The sequence below is a fragment of the Delphinapterus leucas genome, chromosome 15 (assembly GCF_059928025.1).
Source record: "Delphinapterus leucas isolate spDelLeu-1000000601 "Yukka" chromosome 15, BTC_Dleu_Yukka2, whole genome shotgun sequence".
NCBI lineage: Eukaryota > Metazoa > Chordata > Mammalia > Artiodactyla > Monodontidae > Delphinapterus > Delphinapterus leucas.
In genome coordinates, this window is record NC_143143.1 from 16,559,979 (window position 1) to 16,584,922 (window position 24,944).

Sequence of the window (24,944 nt, forward strand, 5' to 3'; positions counted from 1 at the left end):
TGATATCTAAAATGCTATGTAGAAAAATAATGCAGGGAAGGGGATAGAGAGTTCCAGGGGCAGGGCTGCCCTTTTTCAGGGTAGTCAGTGAAGACCCCATTTCTAAAGGAGATATTTGAGCAGAGTAATAAGGAGAGAGTGAGCTTTGCAGATCTGAAGAAGAGTGTCCTAGGCAGAAGAAACAGCAAGAGCAAAGGCCCTGAGGCAGGAGCATGACTGGAATGTTCTAGGAGCAAGGAGGAGGCCAATATGGCTGGAGAGGTATGAGTGAGGATAGAGTAGGCAAGATAAAGAAATGTGAAATGTCCATTGGAGACAAGATTTATGGCAGGAAGGGATGAGCCACTCAGGGGAGAAAGCCCATGCCAAGGGGTCTGGGCACAGAGAAGGCTGGGGAAAGAGAACTCTGGAGAAAGCAGTGAGGGCATTCTAGGCAGGGAGACCAGCTTGTGCAAAGGCAAAGAAGCAGTTGGTGGAGCAGGGAGAGGGCTGAGGCACGAGGCTGGAGGAGTCAGCTGCAGCCAGACTGAGAAGGGCTGAGAAGCAGCAAGGGCTGGGAGGTCTCTGAGAAGGTTGGGAAGGCCAGGAGGTTGTAGTCAGAGAGTGGGAGATGGGGTTCAAAGTTTGAAAGGTAAAGCAGTTCTGGATGATGGCAAAGAGTCAGGAGCGGCTGTGGTCGGAGGGGTGAGTGGGTGGCCATGCCTCCTGGACAATGGCAGGACTTGGGGATGTGAGGAAGACCAGCCAGGGCCTCTGCCTGTCCTCACCATCAGTCTGAGGATGGATGGGACCCCCCAGTGAGGAGCACCAGCTGCATGGCATGTGGGGGAATGGGCTGCCACCACTGGGGGGCACTGTAACGGAAACTGGTCTGGGCTAGGCAGGTGCCAGCCGCTCTTCCTTTTCCTTCTCCTCCTGCAGCCCTCTGGGATTGCTCCCCCGCTGGTGCTGGTACTTCCCTGGCAGTTGGTCCCAGGCGGCCCTGCCCAGGCACGGCTGAGGAGGTAGGGTATAGGAAGGGGAAGCCCCCTTGGTTTCTGTCTCACAGCAGGGACCCAGCAGGGAAACCCCATGGGTCCTAAAAGGAAAGTGGCAGCAGTGGGCTTGGGGGAAGACCAAGAAACCCCCATCTTCTCCCTGAAGATGGGAAATCCAGGGTGGGGCTGAGGGCGGGGCTGTGCTGGAAGGAAGATCTGTAACCAGCCCTGACGGCCCCTGACAGCCGTCTACAGAGCAGAAACACCAGAACTATCCTGGGACCTGGCTGAGCCCTGATCCTGACCTCACAGAACCCCAACCTGGCCACAGACTGAACCCTGACCCTGGTCATCAACTGAGCTCTCATCCCAGCCCAAGCCTGAGTCCTGACCTGAGTCACAGGCTCAGTCGGAACCTTGGCCGCAGACTGAGGTCTGTGTCCCATTTGGATTGAGCTCTAAGCCCAATCCTAACTGGCCCCTTGAAGAGCCCCCAGGTCATTGATAGCTCTGACCCCAAACACAGGCAGAGGCAGGATGTTGGTCCCAGACAAAGCTCTGAGTCCAGCCCTAGACCAAGTCCTGATCATAGTTATAGACTGAACGCTAATCCTAGATCTGCCTCTGGCTGAAGTCTGAGCTTGGCCCTGAATGAACGTGTTCTCATCCAGCCCTGACCCTGACTATAGACTGAACTCTGACTCTGCCCAGACTGAGACCCCACGGCCTCACACAAAACCCCATCCCAGCTACCCACTGAGCCCTGACTTCCCTGGCACTCCCTCCCTCAGCCATCTGGTAAACCAGAAGAGAGTAAGGATGACTCAAAACCCCAAGTCCCCTCTAATGGGCAATCCCCTTACCTGGCCATCCCTCTTTTGAAGGACAGTGAGCTGGTGATGGCACTAGGATGATGATGACAAAGAAGAGAAACAGGAGGGGGTTAGAGTCTCTGGGATCTAGCAGCAAGCAGAGCAGGGTGGCTCACCCAAGAGTGGGGAAGTGAGGGCAGGGCTGGACCTGGTAGAGCAGCAGGGAGTCAGGAGCTGCGATTGACCGAAACCCCAGCTTCCCACCACCCTCACTGCCCCTCCCACCCCCTCTGGGAAGGGAAATTACATTTCCCCATTTTAGCAAGGGGTGGTGAGAGGGAAGACTGAGTGAACACAAAGCCGAAAGTACAAGCAGGACGGAAAGTGAAACCGGGCGCAGCCCCCAGTATAAGACTCCCCCTGCCCGGGAGATGGCTGTCCAAAGAGGCTGGCCCCACCATGGGCCAGACGGCAGGCGACCTTGGCTGGCGTGAGTTTGAGGCCAGGGCTGGGGCAGAGGGGTGGGGGGCTTGGCTGAGACTGGGCAGAGGATGGGTGAACTTGCCTGCTGTGGATGGGCGCCAAGGGCTGAGGTCCTACTATGTGGGCAAGACTAAGGATACAGGATACAGCTGACTGGAGGATGGGAGTGAGACAGGCATAAACTGGGGAGAGGGGATGGGGCAGAGGGGTAGTGATCAAGCCAGGGCTGGGCAGAGGATGGGGCAGGGCAGGTTGGCTGGCATGAATGGGGGGACAGCGTTCTGCAGAAGGGTGGAAGTTTGGTGAGGGCTGGGCTGAGGATGGGAAGACGACTGGCATGAATGGGGAGAGTCGGGCAGGCGCTTTGACCAGGATCAGGACCAGGCGCATAGATGAAGCGTTTATTTGGGGTGAATGAGCAGGGGCCAATCAGCTTGGCTGAGAACTGGGTCTGGCTAGAGGAAGAACAGCCGGAGCAGGGGGCTGGGGCCAAGGAGTCAGCAGCCTAACTGGGTCAAGGGTCTGGAGTTTGAAGCTTGGGAGGAGGTCCAAGCTACAGATGGTGGCTGAAGAGCTCAGAGGCTGGAAAGAGAGCTCTAGACAGAGGAGCCGATGGTAGGGTCAGGGTAGGGACCAAGGGCTGAAAGACGGGGACAGAACCTTCAAAGGCCGGGCGAAAGCCCCAGGATTGGCTGCAGAGGAGAAGGAGAAACCAAGGGAAGGGTCTGGGGGCTCCAGAGCTCAGGCAGAAAGCAGGGGGTCAGTAAGAGATGGCACAGCTCAGTTCTGGGTGGGCACTATCCACCAGGGCCTCGGGGTGCCCACCCATAGAGCTAGGAAGAACCCCAGTCTGCCTTAAGTCTCCAGGGTGCCAGAGCGGCCCCCAAGCCTGGGAGCCTGAATGCTACAGATTGCAGGCATGACCCACCACCTGTGTTAAGTCCATGGGGGTAGTGGAAGCGCCCAGAATCTCCCCTTAGTCTTTACTGAGAGTACATTTCGAGGAGCAGAGCCCAGGGCCTACAGATCAAGGATGAATAGGAAAGAGGCATGGAGAGAAGGGGGGGCAGGAATAGACTTCAACTTAGTGACCAGTTTTGGTTTGGGTTTCGAGAAGAATTGTGTAACTCCCTAGTGATTGCTAGATTTCCTCTCCCTGAAGAAGAAACTGCCCTCTTCCCAGAGCTCCAGCCCCACTGCCCCTCTTCCTTCTTTCCAGGAAATGCAGGGCAGGAAGCACTTTCAGAAATCAGCCAGTCTGACTCCCCCATTTTACAGATGGGAGCCTGAGGCACAGAGATAAGACATGACTTGTTCAAGGGAAGAACCCAAATGAGAAACAGAGGTTCAGCCTCCCATTCCAGACCCTCCTCCCTCTCCTGGCGCCCCGTGTTCCTCCCACCCTGCAGAGTGATCTACCTGCCTTGGGGGAGGCTGGACCAATCTGTCCTTCTGACTCCCTGGGATAGAGCCTCAGCATCACCAGCCCACCCCTGGGGCCCTGGTTCAGGTCATCAGAGCCGCCTGGCTGAGCCCGGGGAATCCTTGGCAGAACAGACCGTGCCCACGCCAGGGGAGGTGGCGGTCTCCTCTGAGTTCCCTGGGGGAAGCATGCAGGCTCTGCATTTGGGCAGATCTGGAATCCAGTCCTGGTCCCCTCACCCTCTGGCTATGTGCCCTTGGGCAAGTCAACCTTACTGAGCCTCACTTTCCCCATCTGCAAAATAGGGAGAATAATAGCACCCAGGCTGCCACATACCCTCGTGCAGTTTGTTCACTGAGAAAGACACTTGGCCAAGGGAGATAGTGGGGTTCAAGATGCAGCCCGAGATCTGCTTGCAAAGGCGGGCACTCTGCGCAAGACTGTGTCTGCCTGGGGGAAGGGGCACTTTCCTTTCACTGTACAGAGAGGCCATATGGTGTCTCAACAGCTTGTTAGTGGTTTTGAGGGGTCAGTGAGATGACACACAGAGCGTGCCTGTAGCACAGGCTCAAAAAAGGCACGGTCCCTTCCCTTTCCTGAGTTCTTTTCCATCTCTTCCCCTCATCTTGCCCGCCCCCTCCTCATTGCTCCAGGGCTCAGCCTTTTGCTACTCTCCTTGCTCCTGGCTCGAGCTGGTGTCTGGGGATTCCCGAGGCCCCCAGGGAGGCCCCTCCGGAGCCTGCAGGAGTTGCAGAGGGAGTTCAAGGTCAGCCTGCATCTCTCCAGGAAGCTGCTCTCCGAGGTTCGGGTCCAGGCCCGTGACTTTGTGAGTCTCCCTAATGCAGCTGGCTCTGGGGATGGGAAGATCCCCAATCCCCTCGGGCCCCCACTAAAAGACCTTGCCCCATAGGCTGAATCTCACCTGCCAGGAGTGAACCTGGACCTTCTGCCCCTGGGAGAGCAGCTCCCCAACGTTTCCCTGACCTTCCAGGCCTGGCGTGGCCTCTCTGTGAGTGGCGGACTGGCGGGGTGGGACAGGCAAACTGGCAATAAGGCTGGGTTGGGGGGATGGAGATGAAGTTGGGGATTGAATTGAAGATGGATTTGCGGATAAATTGAGGGAGAGAATCTGGATGAGGCTGGGTAGGTCACTGAATATAAAGATGAGGCTGGAATAAAGAAATGGCGTTAGGAAGAAGGTAAGAATGAAGCTGAGCAAGGAAAGATGTGGGGATGGGAACAGAATGGGGTTGGGGTTAGAGGTTAGTATGGAGGAGGCGTGGAGCTGGTGTTACGAGTGAGAATGGTAAGAGGTTAGGGATGGGAAGAAGATTGGGGATGAGAGTGAAAATGAAGTGGGGGATAGAGAAAGAATGGGGATCACTGGTGAGGATGGGAATGCAATGGGGTTGGGTAGAGTTGGAGATGGGATGGAGAGATGGTGACATTGAGGCTGGACACAAGAAAGGGATGGAATTGGGATAAGCATGGGAACAAGGATGGGAAAGAAGTTGAAGACAGAATGAAAACAAGTGAGGAGATGGAGATGGGGCGGGGCGGTAGAGAAGGAAATGGAATGGGGTTGTGGGTAGAGAGTGACAGAAGGATGGAGATGGGGTTGGGGGTTAGAGATGACCTCGGGTGTGACTGAAAATGAGGTTGGAAAAGGATATAGGATAGAGATCAGACACAGTGGAGATGGGAATGGTGATGAACATAGGAAGGGAGTAGGGATGGAGATGTGGTTAAGGATGAGAATAGATATGGGTACGGAATGGGGATTGGAGTTCATGCTGGGAATGGGACCCAAATACAGATGAGGTTGGGTTTGAAGTGGGTCATCCTTGGCCTGCAGGCCTTTCCTGATGCCTTCCCTCCCCTTCCACAGGACCCAGAAAGACTCCGCTTCCTCTCCATGACACTTCACCCCTTCCATACCCTGTTGGGAGGGCTGGGGAGCCAGGGGTTCTGGACCAGTTCAGAGAGGTTGCAGCTGTGGGCCATGAGGCTGGATCTCCGAGATTTGCACCAGCATCTCCGCTTCCAGGTAGAGTGCCCACCCACCCTCCTCGACCCCCAGAGATGAACACTCAAAACTGGGGCTCATTGGTTCCCTTTGAAAACACCCCCTGCCCAGAGGTAGGATAAGTCTGGAAGGAGATGCTCCAGATCCTCTGAGTGTGTGTGTGTGTGTGTGTGTGTGTGTGTGTGTGTGTAGGTGTACCAGGTCCTACCTCTGCCCCCTGAACCTCTGCCTTCTCTTGGGGTCTTGGTCTTGAATGAGAGAAGCCAGGACAGCATGTGGCATCAGCAGGCCCTACAGCAAACAAAGTATGTTCCCTTCTCCCTCATCCTCTGACATCACCAGATTCTCCTGAACATTTCAAAGGGAAATAGGAATTTTACCCTTAATAAAAGAATAGAAAATGAAAACAGCATAGAAACTAACCATATCACCTTTCTGCCCATTTCTGATCTTAAGACGACGCTTAAGAGAGGAACTTCCAGTTCCCTGGTGGCCTAGTGGTTAGGACTCCAGGCTTTCACTGCCAGGGACCAGGTTCTATCCCTGGTAGGGGAACATCCCGAAAGCCCCATGGCATAGCAAAAAAAAAAAAAAAAAGAGAGAGAGAAAGAGAGGACCTTCCAGAGTCCCCAGTCCCCCGGGCAATCCTGGATGAGTGAGAGCCAGTTCCATGAGCACCATCTTGCTCTGTGACTTCCATTTATTTGAACCAAAAACAAAATCAGGCAGCTCACATGAAACGATGACGTAATGGAGGATGCGAAGTAGGGGTTGTCCAGGGAAACCATGCCCTTGTGATCTCTGATGTCACTCTGCACCACTGGGCACATAAAGAAACAAGGATTCATTCGGGGTCTCAGGCGGGCCATTCTCTGACCCATGGGTCTCTCCCCACAGGTGCTGGCTGCAGGATTCAACCTCCCTGAGGAGGAGGAGAATGAGGAGGGGGAGGGGCTGCTCCCAGGGGCTCTGGGCAGTCCCTTGCAGATGTCAGCCCAGGTGTCCTGGCCCTGGCTCCTCTACACCTACCAGTCGCTACACTCCTTGGAAATTGTCTTGTCTCGGGCGGTGAGGGACCTGCTGCTGCTCTCCCAGGCCGGGAACCCAGCCCAGGCCTTGGGGTTCCCCACACCCAGCTCCCAGCCCTGATGGACGGTGACTTCTTAGCCCCTTCCCTCCACCCATCAGGACTTGAGGACTGGAGTCTGGGCCAGCAGACAGGCTCCGGCTCATTTGCCTTAGACAAGGCACGACTCCACTGTTCTCCCGCCCCAGACCCTATCCAATAACTTAAGGCCCCTCCAGTCCTTACCAGATATTTATTTCTTAGATATTTATTTATTGTTTAGAAAAATGGTTTATTTATTGTTTCGGGGACCTGCTAGTCATCCTCAGACTAGGCTGCCGCGCTGGGTGCCTAATAAAGCACTCTCACCCTCTCTCTGCCTTGGCTTCTTTTCAGAGAAGGGGTCCTGACATGCAAAGGGGCCCTGGAACAGAGTCTGCAGCTTCTGGTTACCCTGGACTCCTCTCTGATCTTACATTTTTGGGGTTCCTGGCCCACCTTCCCCCACTCTGGCTTGTTCAGCTGGTGGCTGCCGTAGTAACCAGCAGAGTTCTGAGACTGACCTCCCACTTTGGAAGCTCAAGGCAGCTGGTCTGCTTCTCTTTGGTTGCAAATGGAGCGCCACCGGCCCTCCTGACCTCTTCCTCCAGGCCGGCTTCAACCCCAGAGGTTTGCGTTAGTCCTACACAGCTCTCCAGGGCCTGGTGGGGCGTTGAGAATGGGGGGGGGGGGTCGAGGATTGGGCGCAGTAGAGAGGGAAGGCTGTGGGGAGAACTGTCTCTGTCCTCGCTCAGTCCTCCAAGCAGCTGAGACAGGTTGGGGAGGTAGACAAGGCAGGCCATCAGAGAGAGATGACCCCAGCGGGGCAGTGGTCCACCAGCCCCACTGGAGAGTCAGACTCCTTAAGTTCATGGTTCTTGCAGACATCTGGTTCTGTCTGCTCCGTGAATGACACACCAAGAAACTAAGGCCCAGAGGGTGGAAAGGATGCGTCCAAAGCGGCAGAGGGAGTCAGGCTGAGCAGCGTTCAACCCAGCCTTCTGAGCCTCACGTCCCAGTCACTGGGGCTTTGGCTGGCCCAGCCTGGCTCGCAGCTCCTGCATCATGCCAGGGTGTGCCAGGCCAAACCTGCAGACGGAAGACAGGCCGTGGGAGCTGGTGTCCAGATGCCGTCAGCCTCCTCCCCATCCCAGGCCGGTCACCTCCCCCTGTGCTTACCTCTGTCCCAGGGGCCTTCTGGCTGGCAATGGAGTCCCTTCAGGGCTGGAGGAGCTTGGCTCCGGGGCGTGCTCTGGCTCGAGAAGTCTCTGTTCGGGGTCTACCAGCTCTTCCTCCGGTGGGGGGCTGGGAGGCTCCTGCGGTTGCTCAGGGGCGGGGTGCCGTCGGAAAGAGGGCCGGGAGCGGCGCTGTGAGGAGCTGCGGGAGAGGAGGGCTCGGCTCCTCGGGACAGAGACGTCCAGGAGAGCCCCGGGGAGCAGGGCCTACGGGGAAGAGGGCACGGGGTACCATGGGGCCGGCTTCAGCTTCGAGATTCTGCTCTGTCCAGCCCAGGACCCTACCTGGAGCCCTCACCTCACTCCAGCTGCTGTGAGCATCCCCACATTGTCCAGGCTCAGCCTCTGCGGGGTCCTGGTTGGTTGACTGGTCCTCTTGGCCCTGGACGTCCTCCAGGCCTTCTGGATCCATCTCCTCAGCCTCTGCCTTTTGGTCTCCAGTCACCTCGATATCCTCCACCACAAGGGGCCTTTGTGCCTCTCCCTCGGGGTGCTTGTCCCCGTGCTGCCCCTCACTGCTTTGCCCCTGCTCTGTCGCTTGCCATCCTCCAGCCTCTTCTTCCCACAGTGTGTGCCCTCCTGGGAGGCCCTCTACCCTCACCACCTGGGAGCCCGAGGTAACGCCATCCATCCCCCAGCTTCCTTCTGCTACTGCGGATTCCTCCACCTCAGCCTGCTGTCCCCCGGGCTCACCCTCCTGAGTGGCCTCAGAAGCCTCTGCTTGGCCACCTCTGCCAGGCACCTCCTCCTCTGCTGAGCCCTCCAGGCCAAGCTCCTGCCCACCTGTTTTCTCCCCCTCTGCAGCCACTACCAGGTCCTCACCTCCGCCGGCTTCCTCTCTCCCTTCTGAATCCCAGTCTCTCCCGAATGCTTCCTCAGCCTCTCTGCCGGGCCTGTCCCCAGTCCCAGGAGCCCTTCCATCCAGAGCTGCCTTATCCTCCACGATCTCGGTAGCCAAAGAATTTGTCTCCATGTCGTTGCTGTCCTGGAGACTCAGAGCCTCTGCCTCCAGCCTCCAGCCTCGCCTGGATGTTCTGTCTGCCCCCCAGGGCACGGCGGCCTCCACCTCCTCCTCCTTGGTCTCTGTGGCGTCTGACTCTCCCAATGACTGGATGGTCCCTGCTTCTGCTCCCTGCCTTCCACCCAGCTCCTGGTTCTCTGCTCCAGGGGCCTCCCCCTCCTCTGCTCCACGCCAGGCTTCCTTTACTCTCATCCACTCCCCGCCTGCCTCTGGGACCTCTGGTCGTGCAGACTCTCGGCCTCCTTCAGCCTCGGCCACCGGTGCCTGGCCTCCTGTAGCCTCCTCCTCCCCCTCTTCAGCACCTGCTTTTTCCTCCTGGGTGCTCCCTCTCTCCACATCCCTTCTTCTGTCTTCCCAGGCTTCCGCCACAGAGCTGTTAGGTTCTGCATACCCCACGTTCCTGGGATATTCCTCCAGGCTCCTCTCTGTCTCCTCTCTGCTCAGGGCTGGAATGCTGCAGAGTTCTTCCTTACATGCCTGCCCTTCCTCAAGTTGCTCTGTGGGGGTCTGGGGGCCTCCCACCAGCTCAGGTTCTTGGCCTTCAGTGACCCTGTGCTCAAGGCCACCCCACCCCACCCCCAGTGCTTCTCCCCTGGCCTGAGCCTCTTCCTCACCCCTCTCTCCGCTGAACTCCTTCTTGGGCCTGGCCTCTGGCGTTGCCTCCAAGTCAACACCACCTTCAGCCTCATTTGCTGCTTTGTCCCGGAGGAGCTCAGCCTCTGCAGCCCAGCAGCTCTTCTGCTGTGGCTCGGCCTCCTCTGCCTGCACCACCTCCTTGAGACTGGTTTGAGCAGCCCTGATCTCTGAGTCTTGCCTCTCCACAGCCTCTCCCTCAGCCTGATCTGCCTGGCCCTCAAAGCCCTCCCCTCCCTCCGCTTCTGACTCCTGACCTTCCTCAGCTTCCCTCTCTGCTGCCTGGTCCTCGGCCGCTTCTTCCACTCTCTCGGTTCCCAGGGCCTGGGTCTGTTTGGGGAAGAGGCTCACTTCAGCCTCTCTATTCTCATCTACCTCCTCCTCCTCCTGGCCTCCCTTGGAGGTCTCCTCTAGGGCCCAGACTCTCCCAGTACCCTCTGGGATCCTTTCTCCTGGGATTGCCCCATGTTCAGTCTCCCCAACCCCTGGGAGGTCAGCCTGCTCCCTGCCTGAGGTTTCCCTGTCCTCAGATTCTGCCCCTGGCTCCTGTGTCCCCTGTGCCCTTGTGCTTCGGCCACCCCTTACCACTACCACCTCTTCTTCCCTCCCAGCCCCTTTGGCCCCAGGCCCCTGGATCTCCTCTGCAGCTGTCTCATCAACCCCCTGCTCTGATTCCTTTCTGCCCTCTGCCACCTTTTGCCCGTCAACACTCGCCGTCCGCTCAAGCTCCTTGTGCCAGGTCCCCTCTGACTCCGCCCCTCCAGCCACCCCTGGCTCTGTTGCCCTGACCTCTTCCTCCTCCTCCTCCCGTTCCCAGGTTCTCAGTGTCTCCTCTCTCTTCACTTCCTGCTCATCGGGCTGCTGACTCTCCTGGGCTTGGCTACTCCTGTCTCTACCAGCCTCAGACCCTGCCTCAGATTTCCTTCTGGGCTCCAGGGGGATACTTGAATGCTGGCATCTAGTGGCCGTGGCTGCCTCCCAGGCCCCAGTGTCCTGCCTATCTGCTTGAGACCCATGGGAGCTGCCTTGTCCCCCACCCCAGGTCTGTTCTGTAGCTGAGCTTACCTCCTGGCATCTTCCAGCCTCCCCAGGCCCTCTCAGCCCTCCATCCCCCTTGCTTTGGCTGCCTCCAAGGCCCTCCACGGCCTCCTGGGCTTCCTCCTCTACCTTCCCCCCAAGGCTTCTTGCAGCCACCTCCCCCAGTTCCTCAGCTGCACACGCCTCCCTCCTCTCTGCAGTGGGGACATCATCTCCCATAAGGTAGGAGACAAAGGTGCTGAAAGACTCCTAGAAGAAAAGACGGATGGGGACAAAGGTATTAAGAGGAAGCCCAGCCCTCTCCCTCGGGGCTTGGCCAGAGGGACTCGGGAGAAGGAAGAGGGGTTCTAGGATCTAGGAGGAGGAGGGGGACAGAATCTGCAGAAGGAGCAGGAAACGGCCTAGATTAGAGGTGTGTGGATGTGTTTGTGGAGATGAGGGGATTGAAATCCAGAGAAGATCGGGCTAGCAGGCTGCCTGATTGTGGGGAAGGAATCTTGAGTCTGAGGAGAAGCTCAAAGGGAGAAGGGAAGGTGAGGCCCCAGGGAGCAGGGTGAAAATCTCTGGCCTCTCTTTGCCCCTCTCACCAGTGCCCCCCTCAAGGCCTGATGCAGCCCAGGGAGATGTAGCCGGAGGAAATCCATCCTGTCTGTCTCTGTCTGTGTGTCCAGAAAGCTGACAATGATTGTCCCCACCCACCAAGCCAGTCTTCCCCAGGACCCAAGACACTTCCTCTTCCCCTGTCTCTCCCTGACGCATCCCCACCCCGAGCCCTGCCCACCTTCTGCAATGCCCACAGCTGCTTCCAGCCCAGGCTGGGAAGTGGGTGTATATCACACAGGGGACTCAGGTGGTGTACATTCAGAGCTAAAGGGCAAGGGAGGAGGACTGAAAGGAAAAAGTGGGAGCAGGAGACCTCAGAATTGGGGAGGGGGGAGGGGGCATGTGGCAACTGCAGCTCAAGTGACTCAGGTCTTGTATTTACACCTCAGCCGTTTCCGTCTCCCCCAAAAGCCACAACCTCTCTGTGAGAGGAAGCTGGGGTTTGTGGTTCCTGTTTTGCCTGGGGACAAGGAGTAGGAATGAGGAGGGAGCTGGTAAGAGTTCTGGCTTCTCATTTCAGGGTCATTAATGCTTCCCCAAGAGGAAGAAGGGGCTGGATTGGTGGCTCCAATGCCCATTCCCTCACCTGTAGTCATTCTTGCGAAACGAAACTTGGCTAAACTTTGTACTGTGGTTATTCACATCTACCTCCCAGCCTCCTTTGAGTTCCTTGAAGGTGGAGGCCACGTATGACACGTTGCTGAATTTCTAGAGCCCTGCATGGGTAGTAGGATCCCATTTTTCATTGGTTGAGTGATCTGGGAAGCAGACCAAAGGGGGTACATTTCAAACAGCAGTCTGAGGGCCTGGTGGTGAGAAAGAGCTGGGAGAGGTGGGCACTGACTGTTGGAAGCCCACAAGAGAGATTAGCAGGGGAAAGACGTGATGAAGAAAATTCAGGATGTTGCTTTACCACCTAGAGGAAGGTAAGAGAATAATCGCTCCTTATCTGGGACTTTGTGAAGTGACCTTAATCGACACCTTTTCCTTGGGTCCCCTCCCTGAGCCTCACTTTCCAAATTTCCAATTAGAGGAACTAGATGAGATCACAGAATCAGAATCTTGGGCCTTAGAATCATCTGGTCTAAGCACCCTTAATGCAGGCAGGAATCCTGCAGCAGCCAGCACCCCTGCCTCTGGTGCGCTATTTCTTTTTTTGTTTGTTTGTTTTTTGCGTTACGCAGGCCTCTCACTGCTACGGCCTCTCCCGTTGCGGAGCACAGGCTCCGGACGCGCAGGCCCAGCGGCCATGGCCCACGGTCCCAGCCGCTCCGCGGCATGCGGGATCCTCCCGGACCGGGGCACAAACCCGCGTCCCCTGCATCGGCAGGCGGACTCCCAACCACTGCGCCACCAGGGAAGCCCTGGTGCTCTATTTCTTATTGCCGAGTCTCTAAGGTCACCTTTAGGTCTAACGTTGTATGTTCATCAGTAAGTTTCCTTTTTTGTTTTCTCATCTGTAAAACCAGGGTTGAACTACTACTTTGGTTCTAAGATAATTTGAGAAAAGGGCCCTGTTAACCACCTTGGATACTGCCAACAGACAATTCATGAAATCTTTTTAGGTGGGTGTTATCTTTATGTGCAGTTTCTAAAGCAATCGAAAGGCAACAGATAGAAATAAGAATGACCTGAAGCTGGCTGCCTTTGTTGTCAGCCAGAAACAGTACCGACTAGGCATGTGGCCATATTTATTTCTGGCAGTTGCAGAGGAGCTGAAGCCATTCGCAGCCATGATTAGTGCTGGTACGGTAGATCACGGCCTTGGGCGTCCCCAACTAATGTCATGGTTCTTCTTGCTGCTCTTACCCATCCCAGTTTTAAACCGTTGGTTCCAGGGTTCTTCCAGCCTCTCTCAGTCCCCCGCCCCGAAGCTGGGTAGGTCTAAAGAGATGATCGAGAAAGGACCCGGAAGTGGTGAGGACCTTCAAGCACGTGATGAGGGACCGACAGGTGCTGTCACGTGATCCGTCGTTCCTGGGTGCGGAATGTTTAGGTGCTCTTAAAGGTACAGGCTGCAGGGCCCCCTGCTTTGGAGGGGCGGGGGCAGAGTCCGACGGGTGGGGCGTGGTGGGGCGTACGAGGGCGCAAGATGGAGCCTGGGGTTAGGGCCGTGGCTCGTAGAGGCGCCACTGCAGCGGAGAGGCCGGAGCTGGGACCGGCAGTGGGGCGTTGATCCCTCTCACCTGTCGTAGACCCTCATCCGCCTCATCGGAGCCAACTCTGAAGTCTCGCTGACTTTGGACCCCTCGGGGGACCTGAACTTGATGCCATGGGAGGCTGTGCGGGGCGGCGCCTTTCGGATTCGGAGGGTGAGTATTCCTGCCCACCCTCACGGGATTGACTTCCTCGGTCCCGGGAGAACGCCCGTTGGCCCATCGTGCACCTGAGAGTGGGGTGGGGGTCAGGACCTCTTCTTTTCCCCCTTCCAGGAGAGGAGGCCAATCCGGCACTTAGGCCCCCGCCGCAGGACCGTCAGGGGACCCATTGGAAGAACGCGGTGGGCTTCTGGTGAGTGGCCTGAAGAAATTAAAGTAGGGTGGGAAGAGGGAAGCAACAAGCGGGGTGAGAAAAGAGAGTTGAGCTTCCAAAAAGGAGCTGAATCCACAAGATATTTACTGAACCGCTTGGTTTGCCCTGAGGCCGTGTGTAAATTTCCCAAATTTCGCTCATTCCCTTATCACCTTCACCTTTGGGCCAGCTTCTCATATGACCTGCAGGGATATTTTCTTCATGTTTTTACTCCAACCAACTCAGCCTTTATTTTATTTTTTCATGAAAATAATATCTATTCAAATTCAGAATTTGTGTCTCTGAAATTTTCTGTGTGACCGTTTCTGAGATGAATATCAGTAACAAATCATTTAATTTCTAGACAAATCTCAATGTCATCGGTTATCTTCTTGATTTTAGTTTCTCTGAAATTTCGTTTCCTCAGCTGTAAAACGGGATAATAGCAGGCGCCTTGCCATGTTGTGAGGATTTTATTTTATTTTATTAATTTTTATTGGAGTATGGTTGCTTTACTATGTGGTGTTAGCCTCCACTGCACAACAAAATGAATCAGACGTACACGTACAGATGTCCCCTCCCTTTCGGACTTCCCTCCTATTTAGGTTACCGCAGTGCATTAGGTAGAGTTCCCTGTGCTATACAGTATGTTCCCATCTGTTGTCTATTTACACATAGTATCAATAATGTATATGTGTCAATCTCAGTCTCCCAGTTCCTGCCTCCCCACCCCTTTCCCCCTTGGTATCCATACATCTGTTCTCTACGTCTATGTCTCCATTTCTGCTTTGCAAATAAGATCACCTATACCATTTTTCTAGATCCCATATACATGTGTTATTATATGATACTTGCTTTTCTCTTTCTGACTTAACTTCACTCTGTATGACACTTTCTAGGTCTATCCACATCTCTACAGATGACCCAATTTTGTTCCTTTTTATGGCTGAGTAATATTCCATTGTAATTATATACCACATTTTCTTTATCCATTCCTCCATTGATGGACATTTAGGTAGCTTCCATGTCCTGGCTATTGTAAATAGTGCTGCTATGAACATTGGGGTGCATGTGTTTTTTTGAATTATGGTCTTTTCTGGGTATATGCCCAGTAGAGGGATTGCTGGGTCATATGGTAGTTCCATTTTTAGTTTTTTAAGGAACCTCCATACTGTTTTACATAGTGGCTGTATCAATTTACACTCCCACCAACAGGGTATGAGGGTTCCCTTTTCTCCACACCCTCTCCAGCATTTACTGTTTGTAGATTTTTTGATGATGGCCATTCTGACCGGTGTGAGGTTATACCTCACTGTAGTTTTGATTTGCATTTCTCTAATAATTAGTGATGTTGAGCATCGTTTCATGTGTTTGTTGGCAGTCTGTATGTCTTCTTTGGAGAAATGTCTATTTAGGTCTTCTGCCCATTTTTTGACTGGGTTGTTTGTTTTTTTGATATTGAGCTGTATGAGCTGCTTGTATATTTTGGAGATCCAACTCAGCCTTTAAATTTGTAAATACATGTACTTTTTAAAAGAAAACTGTAAATCACTACTCTGGATGGAAAGCCAGTATTTTCCTAATGCACATTTAAATAAATGCATCACTACCTTTTAAAAGTCATCCATCTACCTCCTAAAATAATTCGAATACTGAGCTTTGGGAAATACTTCTAGCACTAACCTAAACATCAAGGACTTGGGTAACAGACTGGGTTGGAAGTGAGGCTCACTCTCTGAGCCTCAGTTTCTCAGCAGTAAAATGGGAAGAGCAGCAGTACCACTTCAGAGGCTTGTGAAAAGGACACATGATATCCTGGGGCTGGGTCCTGTTCCCTTCCCATCACTGATGGCAGCTCTGGGAGATGAGAATAAGTGAACCAGATCCTTCATAGATCATGTAGGGTATTATCTTGTTTTGATCTCTAGAGCACTCTGTGAGATAGTCAGGAGAGAAGTTTGAATCCTCATTGTGCACATGAGTAGACTGAGGCCACTCAAGTAGGAAGTGGCGGACTTGGGACCTGAACATAGTCCTTTGGATTTCAAGCCCCCAGTATCTTTCTACCACACCACAGTCAGAGACAGTGGATCAGTGGATGAGAAATGCCCTGGGAACTGAATCATGGTGGGAGCTTGGAGGAGAGAGTCATCAAGGATAACTTCCTTCTCTTCCTGGGAGAGGTCTCAGAGATTAGATATGAACCTAAGTTTGTTGTCCCAAAGCCTGTATTTCTAACCTTCTCACTAAATGGGGATGGGGTCTGGCGATAGAGAAAAGAGAAGGCACAAGAAAGGGGGAGGTTTGGTGCTAGGACTGTGGATAGATTGTATATAATTATATGTCTATTCTTCTATGTCAATTATATCTCAATAAAACTGGGGGGTGGGGGGATCTGTCCTGCTCACTCCAGGCTCCTGGGCCTCTGCAACAACTTCTCTTACGTGGTGATGCTCAGCGCTGCCCACGACATCCTCAGTCACCAGAGAGCACCTGGGAACCAGAGCCATGTAAGTGACCCTCTCTACCACCACCACCATGTTTAGTCCTTATGGGAAGATGAGGGACTCACCCTTGGGCAGAAACCCACTTGAAAAATTCATGGAATGAGGTGACTAAGGGGTGGGGCAAGATGGCTAAAGTTCCCAGACCTGAGAACAGGAAGGGTCTTTAAGAATCAATTTGTTCTTGTAAAGCAATTGCAAACTCAAACGTTGGCCAGGTGGGACTATAGTCTAAGGCATGGTTTTTTGGGGTTTTTTTAATTAATTAATTAATTAATTAATTAATTAATTTATGGCTGCGTTGGGTCCTCGTTGCTGTGCACGGGCTTCTCATTGCAGCGGCTTCTGTTGTTGCGGAGCACAGGCTCTAGGTGCGCGGGCTTCAGCAGCTGTGGCTTGAAGGCTCCAGGGCACAGACTCAGTAGTTGTGGCGCACGGGCTCAGCTGCTCCGTGGCATGTGGGATCCTCCCGGACCAGGGCTCGAACCCGTGTCCCCTGCACTGGCAGGTGGGCTCTTAACCACTGCGCCACCAGGGAAGCCCTAAGGCATGGTTTTTTAACTCCAGCACTGTTGATGTTTTGGGCTGGATAATTCTTTGTTGTGTGACTTTCCTGTGCATTGTAGGATGTTTAGCAGCATCTCTGGCCTCTGCCCACTGGATGACAATAGCATATGCCTCACCCTCCAGTTGTGACAACCAGGAATGTCTCCAGACATTGCCAAATGTTCCCTGAAGGGTATAATCATCTCTGGTTGAGAACCTCTTGTCTATGATGAGCTGGAGGATGCAGGCCCAAGGGGAACAGCTACCACCTTGCAGGTCCAACAGGGAATTTGGTCCAAGAATAGATTTTTCTGGAAACCCAAATTTTTTAAATGAAAGTTCCCGAGTGTGTTACCCAAATAAAGTCACTTACAAGGCCATCTTTGGCGTGTGGACCATTAGTTTGAGACTTCTATGGAAACCTCCCCTTCCCCCTTGTGCACATAGAGGAACTGAGGTCTTAAGAAGCCAGTGCTGACCCAAGGCCATCCTTCAAGTTAGAGCAGAGCTGGGAATGGAGCCTGGCCCTGTTTGTCTGCCCTCCTGCCTCCCTGGGTGAAAGACTTTCTTGTCTCCCATCAGGTGGACCCAGACCCAACACCCACCTCCCATAATAGCTCATCTCGATTTGACTGCAATTCTGTCTCCACAGCTGTGAGTACCCATCTGGTCCTCCCTTTACCCTTACTCTGGGTCTTATAGACCCCACCCACACCCCCTCAGCACCCAGCTGGTGCTATCATGACTCCACTAATTAAGACTGCCATTTACTGAGCCCTTTCTGTGTGCAGCATATATTAGCTTATTGAATCCATACAACAGTACTGTGAGTTAGGCTCTGTAATCATCCCTGTTTTCCGAATAAGGAGACTGAAGCTCAGAGAATGTGAATACCTTGACCCACAGCTAAGGAGAGGCAGACCTGGGACTGGAACTCAGATCTGTGTGACTTCAGAGCCTGTGTTTGTAGCAGGTCTAATGGGCTGGTTTCTATCTTTCCTTGGCCACTTGGTTGGGAGGGTTGTCCCTGGGAAAGTCTGGGGTCTCACTCTGTTCTCCTGTCCCAGGCGGTGCTCCTGGCAGACATCCTTCCCACCCTCGTCATCAAATTACTGGCTCCTCTCGGCCTTCATCTGCTGCCCTACAGGTCTGGGTGGAGGTGGCGGGAGGAGAGGCAGGTGGGATCTGAGAGTGGGGAGGCTGGGAGGGCAGAGGAGGTGGCGGGAGGGCTGGGGAGCTGAGAATGGCAGCTGACCATCCCCCCCGGCCCATATCTCCCTTCAGCCCCCGGGTGCTCACCAGTGGGGTTTGTGCTGCTGGAAGCTTCATCCTGGTTGCCTTTTCTCATTCGGTGGGAATCAGCCTGTGTGGTGAGTGTGAGGTTTTGTGTCAGGTGGGGGGTTCAAAGGAACTACAACAGAGCATTGGTGGGGGTAATCTCCTCAGCTTCCCAGAGGAGAGGGATTATTTTTGTAACCCCCGAGAAGCATGCTAAGACTGTCACAATAGGGGACGGGAGATGAGGTCGATTTGGAGGGGTAGGCGGTGGGGAAGATGGGAAGAAATGGACAGATTAGATGGAGATCGAGATGAGCAGTCACCAAGCGTCTGTGATGGAGGTGGAGGAGGCATCAAGGATGAGTTCTTGGGAATTCCCCGGCGGTCCAGTGGTTAGGACTCGCTGCTTTCACTGCCGTGGCCTGGGGTCAACCTCTGGTCGAGGAACTAAGATCCCGCAAACCTTGCAGTGCGGCCAAAAAAAAGAATGAATTCTTACTCCTGATTTGATAATTGGGCGGATGGAGGTACCATTCCCTATGAGAGGACATGCAGAGGAAGGGGTTGGTTCTACTTCAGATCTGGAGCCCAGCCTATCCAAGGGATCTGTTTTTAGCCCCTCTGCGCAGATGCAGAGGAGGCTGTGGCCACACCCCTTAGGGAATTGAGGCTATTCGGGAAAGGCTAGGTAGGTATGGCCATGCTTGTCCTTCTCCAGGTGTGGTCTTGGCTAGCATCTCTTCAGGTCTGGGGGAGGTCACCTTCCTCTCACTCACCGCCTTCTACCCCAGGTAAGCAGGCAGAGCAGGGAGTGAGGGGAGGGGTTCCCACTGCTGGCTTTGGTCCTTCTTAGTGCTACTGTGTTCTCCTTCTCAGGGCTGTGATCTCCTGGTGGTCCTCAGGTACTGGCGGAGCAGGGCTGCTGGGGGCACTGTCCTACCTGGGCCTCACCCAGGCTGGCCTCTCTCCCCAGCACACCCTGCTGTCCATGCTGGGTATACCCGCACTGCTGCTGGCCAGGTAAGCGGCCTGGGCTGGGAGGAAGAGGGATTCGAGGAGAGAGAACTTGATCACGATCCCAATCTTCATATCCCTACAGCCATGTGGGGGGATGTGGGTTCTGGACTCCAATAGGCCCGAGTCTGAGTTCTGGGCTGCCACTTGTTAACTGTGTTGTATGGGACGAGTTACTTTATGTCTCTGACCCTCAGTTTTCCCATATTTCAAATGATGGTGGCTTTCCTTGCTTCCCCGTGCGGTGACATGCGTGAAGCATTCATTACAGTGTGGTTCCCACAATGAGGGGGCAAGGATAGACTCTGTTCATTTTGTGTATATTTTCATGTGAATTAGGAAAAGTTTCAATTGGTCGACCAAACCTGTGATTTCACAGATTATCGCTTAGGATAAGGCCGTGTAGAAAAAGTGAATCAATTGAAAGGGAAATATTAAATAAAAAATATTATACACAGAGGGAATGTGGATATGGCAAATGTCACGAAGGCAAAACATAAGTGACCAAACTTTGGAAACTTCTGGCCTAGCACAAAATGAACACGTGATAAATGGTAGCTAGAGCGATTATTAGAAAAACAACAACAAGAAAACAGGGCTGACATGCTTGGCGTGAGCCAGGAATCAAAACGAGGGCCCATGGATTAGAAACAACAAGGAGATACATTTCAGTTCCAGAGAAAGAAGCATTTTTGCGCAGTTGGAGTTCTCTGGCCAAGGATGGAGGGCCTTGGCGGAGAGGAGGAATGAGGGGGGCTGCCCTGGGAAGAAGTGGCCTTTCCAGCCTGACAGAGGCTCTTCAATCTTCTTTTCATTCTTCCCACTTCCAGCTATTTCTTGTTGCTCACGTCTCCTGGGCCCCAGGACCCTGGAGGGGAAGGGGAGGCAGACACGGCAGCCCGGCAACCCCTGATAAACAGCGAGGCCCCAGAGTGGAAGCCAGGTAGGAGACACAGTGACCGTCAGAGCGGTCACTTTCTCCGAGTTTCAGCCTTTTCCTCTCTACTGTGGGCAGTCAGAAGAGGGAGTGGATAGGCATGCTGGTTATGGTGAGAGCCGATCACATTCATCTACTCAGGAAATACTCACTGAGTACTGACTATGTGTTGTACCATTCATAAACAAATAACAGAATCGGAAGCACGTTGTTTTCACATGTTGATAAGTACTAGAAGAACATAACAGAGTGATGTGCTTAGAAATGACAGATGGGGGGACTTCCCTGGTGGTCCAGTGGTTAGGACTCTGCGCTTCCACTGCAGGGGGCACGGGTTTGATCCCTGGTTGGGGAACTAAGATCCCACATGCCGTGCAGTGCGGCCAAAAAAAAAAAAAAAAAAAGCAAGAAATGACAGATGGGGGGAGGAAAGGGGTTCTATTTATGAATGACAAGGAGTCAGCCCTGTGCACATCCAGGTGAACAGGTTTCAGGTAGAGGGAACAGCAAGTGCTAAGGCCCTGTGGTGGGAATGAGCTTGGGTGTTCAAAACCAGAAAGAAGGGCCCACTGTGACTGGGTAGGGGTGTACCGCCATCAGGCTGTACAAGAACCATGAAGAAGTCTCATCTAGTTACTTTTTTTTTTAATCATGGTAAAGTATCCATACCATGAAGTTTACCAATTTAACCATTTTTCACACTCGTGTGTTGGCTGGCTGATTCTTGCACACCAGCACCCCTTTTCTGAGTCAGTGTGCCGACCTCACCTGCCCTTCTCTCCCTGCCCCCCTGCAGGCTCCAGCTCACACCTGTCCCTTCAGGAAAGGTGGACCGTGTTTAAGGTACGGACGGTGGCTCTGGCGTGTCCCCTGCGGCCAGTGTTCATCTCCCAGCCTCCCGCTTATGTCTCCTGACCCTTCCAGGGCCTGCTGTGCTACATCGTCCCCTTGGTGCTGGTTTACTTTGCTGAGTATTTCATCAACCAGGGACTTGTGAGTGAGGGCTGCCGGGAGGGGTGTGGAACTAGTGATGAGGGTGGGGACCCACACATCCCCGTCCATCTCCCCCGTCTGGTCCTTGCTGCAGTTTGAACTCCTCTTCTTCCGGAACACGTTCCTGAGTCACGCTCAGCAATACCGCTGGTGAGAAGACTGAGGGTGGGTGGCAGCACGGCAGTGGGCTGGGGGGCGGGCCTTTGATGGTAAGGACTGGGGTTGGGAGGGGCTGCCCTGCCGAGTAGGCACCAGAGGGGCTTCCTCTTACTCCCTGCCCCCTTGAAGGTACCAGATGCTGTACCAGGCCGGCGTCTTTGCCTCCCGCTCTTCTCTCCGCTGCTGTCACATCCGCCACACGTGGGCCCTGGCCTTGCTACAGGTACTGAGCCCCTGGCCCTCACTCTCCACCTGCCTTGGCTCCCAGCTTCCCTAGGCCCCGATGCTTCCCTCCCTCAGCAGGGGTTATTGATTGCATACCGTCATGTTCTAAGCACGGGGAACAGAAGCCAGCAGGGATCTGTGTAAAATGAGTGGCCTCAGGAGCCAGGCCAACCTGGATGCAGATCCCAGCTTCTGTACTCAGTAGCTGTGTGATTTAGGGCAGGTCCCGGAACTCATCTGAGCCTCAGTTTCCTCACGTATAAATCAGGCACGGTTGTAAGAAATAGAAATGTGAAGAATGAAAGAACAGGAACCTGTATTGTGTCTTAATCAACTAGAAGCACTTATTTAATGATTATTTGCCCAAGCCTCATGCAGAGAGGCAGGCTTTCAAATAATGTTTCCAATGACAAGAAAACGTTCAGTTCTTTCATTCTGGATGGTTAATTACAATAGAATCAGTGACATTGGAGTCAACAGGTTATTTATCTCAAGGCTGGTGAGCAAATTCATGGCGAAGGTCATGGAAGTGATTAAGCTTTAAATGAACGAAAATACCTACAACAGTCTAACAAAAGGAGTTTTACTTAACCAGCATTCATGTTTCATTGTCACATGTCTACGGCCACTGAAGGTAACTATTAAAAAAACTTCAACTCTTTTTTTTTTTTTTTTGGAAAGAGAACATGATTTTAAACATTCACGTCTTCTTACTTGTTTCTAAATGTCAGAGTTCTCGGTGGTCAGACTTGAAAACACTTTAAAACAAGTCATTGGCAACCTCCAAATTATTCTTGGTGACTCTAATATCCCTCTGGGCCGTAATCTTGGGACCAGACGGGCATATAAAAAATCGCCTTTAAAATAAATCTTCAACTCTTACAGGAAAGTTCTTTGCCCTTTTTAATAATTCAATTCTGTGATAACAATATAGAGAATTAGGGTAGATGACACTTTAATGTTATGTCAACAGCAGGCAGATATCCTCTAACTTTCTTCCTTATTTGCCTGAGCAGGACTGCCACCCCAGGGCTTTGTACCCACCAAGTCCCAGACTGTATCAACAATTCTTTTTTTTTTTTTGACCGCACCACATGGCATTTGGGTTCTTAGTCCCCCGACCAGGGATCGAACCCATGCCCCCTGCAGTGGAAGCACGAGTCTTAACCACTAGACCGCCAGGGAAGTCCCTGTATCAACAGTTCTTAACTCAGCATTCTACATTAGATGCCACTGAAATGTGTAGCTTATGATTTTAGCTATAATTTTAACCACGGTTGCTTCATAGAATTAGCAGCTTATAATCGTTTAATTCCATTACAGAAAGTGTCTGGCCTAATGCTCCAGATGAAAGTATCTGCAGTGCTTCTAGGGTCATATTAGTATTACCAGAGTGTGTCCTTTTAAATGCAGATCTCTGAGCCCACCTCACTCTTCCTGAATTAGAACCTCTGAGGGCAAGGCCTGTGTAGGTAACAAGATCCACAAGTGATCTGTGTGTACATTAAGCATGTGAACCACTGGGGTGGCCTACACACTGGGGAGGCAACCCTGTGCACTGAGGACTGGGACAGTGGGATCCCCTGAAGGACTGGGGCACAGAGAAAGGGACCTACACCCTTGGGTGGGGTCAGCGAGCCTTCTTAGAAGGCGTGGGAACATCTAAGCCACGGTTTCTCAACCTTGGTGTTATTGCATTTCGGGCTGGATCCTTCTTTGTTGTGAAGCTGTCCTGTGAGCTGCAGGATGTTGAGCAGCATCCCTGGCCTCTGCCCACTGCATGCCCGTAACACCCTCCCTTCCCAGTTGTAACAACCAGGAACATCTCCAGATGTTGCCAAATGGCCCCTAGGCAGCAAAGTCACGCCTAGTTGAGAACCTCTGGTCTCACCATAGCCTCAGTTTGATAAAATAGAGGGGAACCTCTCCATTCAGGAAGACTCTGGGAGGACGAATGAGATCATAGGAGTGAGAGTGACCCTGATCCAAGCTGAGCTGTGAACGGTGGTGACTAGGGGAGCCCAAGTGGGGGAAGGTGGGATAGCATCACAGGCGGTAGGAGTGACACGGGCAAAGGGAGAAGGGGAGGAGACCCCCAAGGTCTAGGATGCTGGGATGCGGTAGGGAGAAGGCCTACCCCAGATCCCAGGATCTGGTAGGCCAGCTGGGTGTTGGGATTTGATCCAGGCCTGTCAGCCCTCACCCTCATCAGCATCTCTCAGAACCGGGGCCTGCTGGACGGGATGGCACCTCCCTTCCTGCCCACCTCTGGTCCCAGGCTCAGCCCTCCTCTCCACCTGCACCCACAGTGCGTCAACCTGGCCTTCCTGCTGGCGGACGTGTGGCTGAGCTTCCTGCCGAGCATCTACCTCGTCTTCCTGATCATTCTGTATGAGGGACTTCTGGGGGGCGCGGCCTATGTGAACACCTTTCACAACATTGCCCTGGAGGTCAGCACCAGTCGGTCGAGGGCTGTGGGTGGGTGGCCTCTCTGGGAAAGTGCCAGGCAGAGGTAGCTAGGACTGAAGCCTCACCCCTGCTCCCCACCCTCCCCAGACCAGCAGTGAGCACCGGGAGTTTGCCATGGCAACCACCTGTATCTCGGACACCTTGGGGATCTCGCTGTCAGGGCTCCTGGCCCTGCCTCTGCACGACTTCCTCTGCCAGCTCTCCTGACACTCTGACTCCTTGGAACATAGGACACAGTGACCTGGGCCCACACTGACAGGCGGGCAAGTCAGACCGACCCCAGGCCCACGGCCCAGAGCCCACCCGTGAGCTCTGCCCCCAGCCATCCCTACACGGCTGGGATGTAGAAAAGTGCTGAGGTCCTGTTCCCCTTTGATGGAGGGGCAGCGGTTTTCTTCCACTCCCAAGCTGCTTTCGGGGAATTTCTTTGCATTATGCCTTCAGAATAAATGCCTATTTTATCAATTGACTCTTGTGCCATTTTTCTCTCTGAAAAAACATTTTCTTCTATTATAAAAGCAGGAAGCTCACTTTGGAATATATACAGGGTCGGGTAAAGAAAGTCTTTCAGCAAATTGTCTAGTCTTTGAGGCTTTGCTTATTTGTTAATTCCTTTATTCATTTACTCATTCATTCACTGTGTGGGACAATCTGTATGCATTTTTTCCCCAACATGTAAGTTTCCAAACCTACAGAGAAGTTGAAAGAACTTACACGATGATTACTGATGTAGGTACCACCTGGGTTCTACAATGAATGTTTCGTTCAACTTTTTTTTTTTTTTTTTTTTTTTTTGCGGTACGCGGGCCTCTCACTGCTGTGGCCTCTTCCGCTGCGGAGCACAGGCTCTGGACGTGCAGGCTCAGCCGCCACGGCTCACGGGCCCAGCCGCTCCACGGCACGTGGGATCCTCCCAGACCGGGGCACGAACCCGTGTCCCGTGCATCAGCAG

The 24,944-nt window shown here is 53.4% G+C and overlaps 3 protein-coding genes across 6 annotated transcripts; 2 read left to right on the forward strand and 1 right to left on the reverse strand.

Annotated features, from left to right (window-relative positions):
• Nucleotides 1–100: 100 nt before the first annotated feature.
• Nucleotides 101–7,160, forward strand: IL27 (interleukin 27). The gene is made up of 5 exons (XM_022588384.3): nucleotides 101–2,279; nucleotides 4,349–4,521; nucleotides 4,606–4,704; nucleotides 5,584–5,742; nucleotides 6,619–7,160. The coding sequence occupies exons 1-5, from the start codon at nucleotides 2,249–2,251 to the stop codon at nucleotides 6,868–6,870; spliced, it is 714 nt and encodes a 237-aa protein (XP_022444092.1). The 5' UTR covers nucleotides 101–2,248; the 3' UTR covers nucleotides 6,871–7,160.
• On the reverse strand, nucleotides 6,404–11,469 carry APOBR (apolipoprotein B receptor). Of its 2 annotated transcripts, XR_002646673.3 has the most exons (5): nucleotides 11,341–11,469; nucleotides 8,360–11,002; nucleotides 8,006–8,268; nucleotides 7,351–7,915; nucleotides 6,404–6,541 (listed from the first exon to the last, which is right to left on the reverse strand). XR_002646673.3 is itself a non-coding variant. In XM_022588373.3 (4 exons), the coding sequence occupies exons 1-4, from the start codon at nucleotides 11,395–11,397 to the stop codon at nucleotides 7,846–7,848; spliced, it is 3,033 nt and encodes a 1,010-aa protein (XP_022444081.3). In that variant the 5' UTR covers nucleotides 11,398–11,469; the 3' UTR covers nucleotides 6,404–7,845. The 2 variants fall into 2 exon arrangements, 1 of the variants encoding a protein (XP_022444081.3); XM_022588373.3 differs by having other exon boundaries at nucleotides 6,404–7,915.
• On the forward strand, nucleotides 10,602–24,461 carry CLN3 (CLN3 lysosomal/endosomal transmembrane protein, battenin). Of its 3 annotated transcripts, none has more exons than XM_022588374.3 (16): nucleotides 10,602–13,364; nucleotides 13,552–13,668; nucleotides 13,789–13,867; nucleotides 16,281–16,377; nucleotides 17,500–17,571; nucleotides 17,985–18,064; nucleotides 18,202–18,287; nucleotides 18,914–18,986; nucleotides 19,072–19,215; nucleotides 20,040–20,152; nucleotides 20,943–20,989; nucleotides 21,071–21,139; nucleotides 21,234–21,289; nucleotides 21,428–21,521; nucleotides 23,833–23,973; nucleotides 24,080–24,461. In XM_022588374.3, exons 2-16 carry the CDS (start codon nucleotides 13,629–13,631, stop codon nucleotides 24,197–24,199), a joined length of 1,311 nt encoding a protein of 436 aa, XP_022444082.1. In that variant the 5' UTR covers nucleotides 10,602–13,364; nucleotides 13,552–13,628; the 3' UTR covers nucleotides 24,200–24,461. The 3 variants fall into 3 exon arrangements, with proteins under 3 accessions (XP_022444082.1, XP_030619526.1, XP_089752065.1); XM_030763666.2 differs by having other exon boundaries at nucleotides 10,602–12,282; nucleotides 13,195–13,668; XM_089895939.1 differs by having other exon boundaries at nucleotides 10,602–11,030; nucleotides 13,195–13,668.
• The last annotated feature ends 483 nt before the right edge of the window (nucleotides 24,462–24,944 follow it).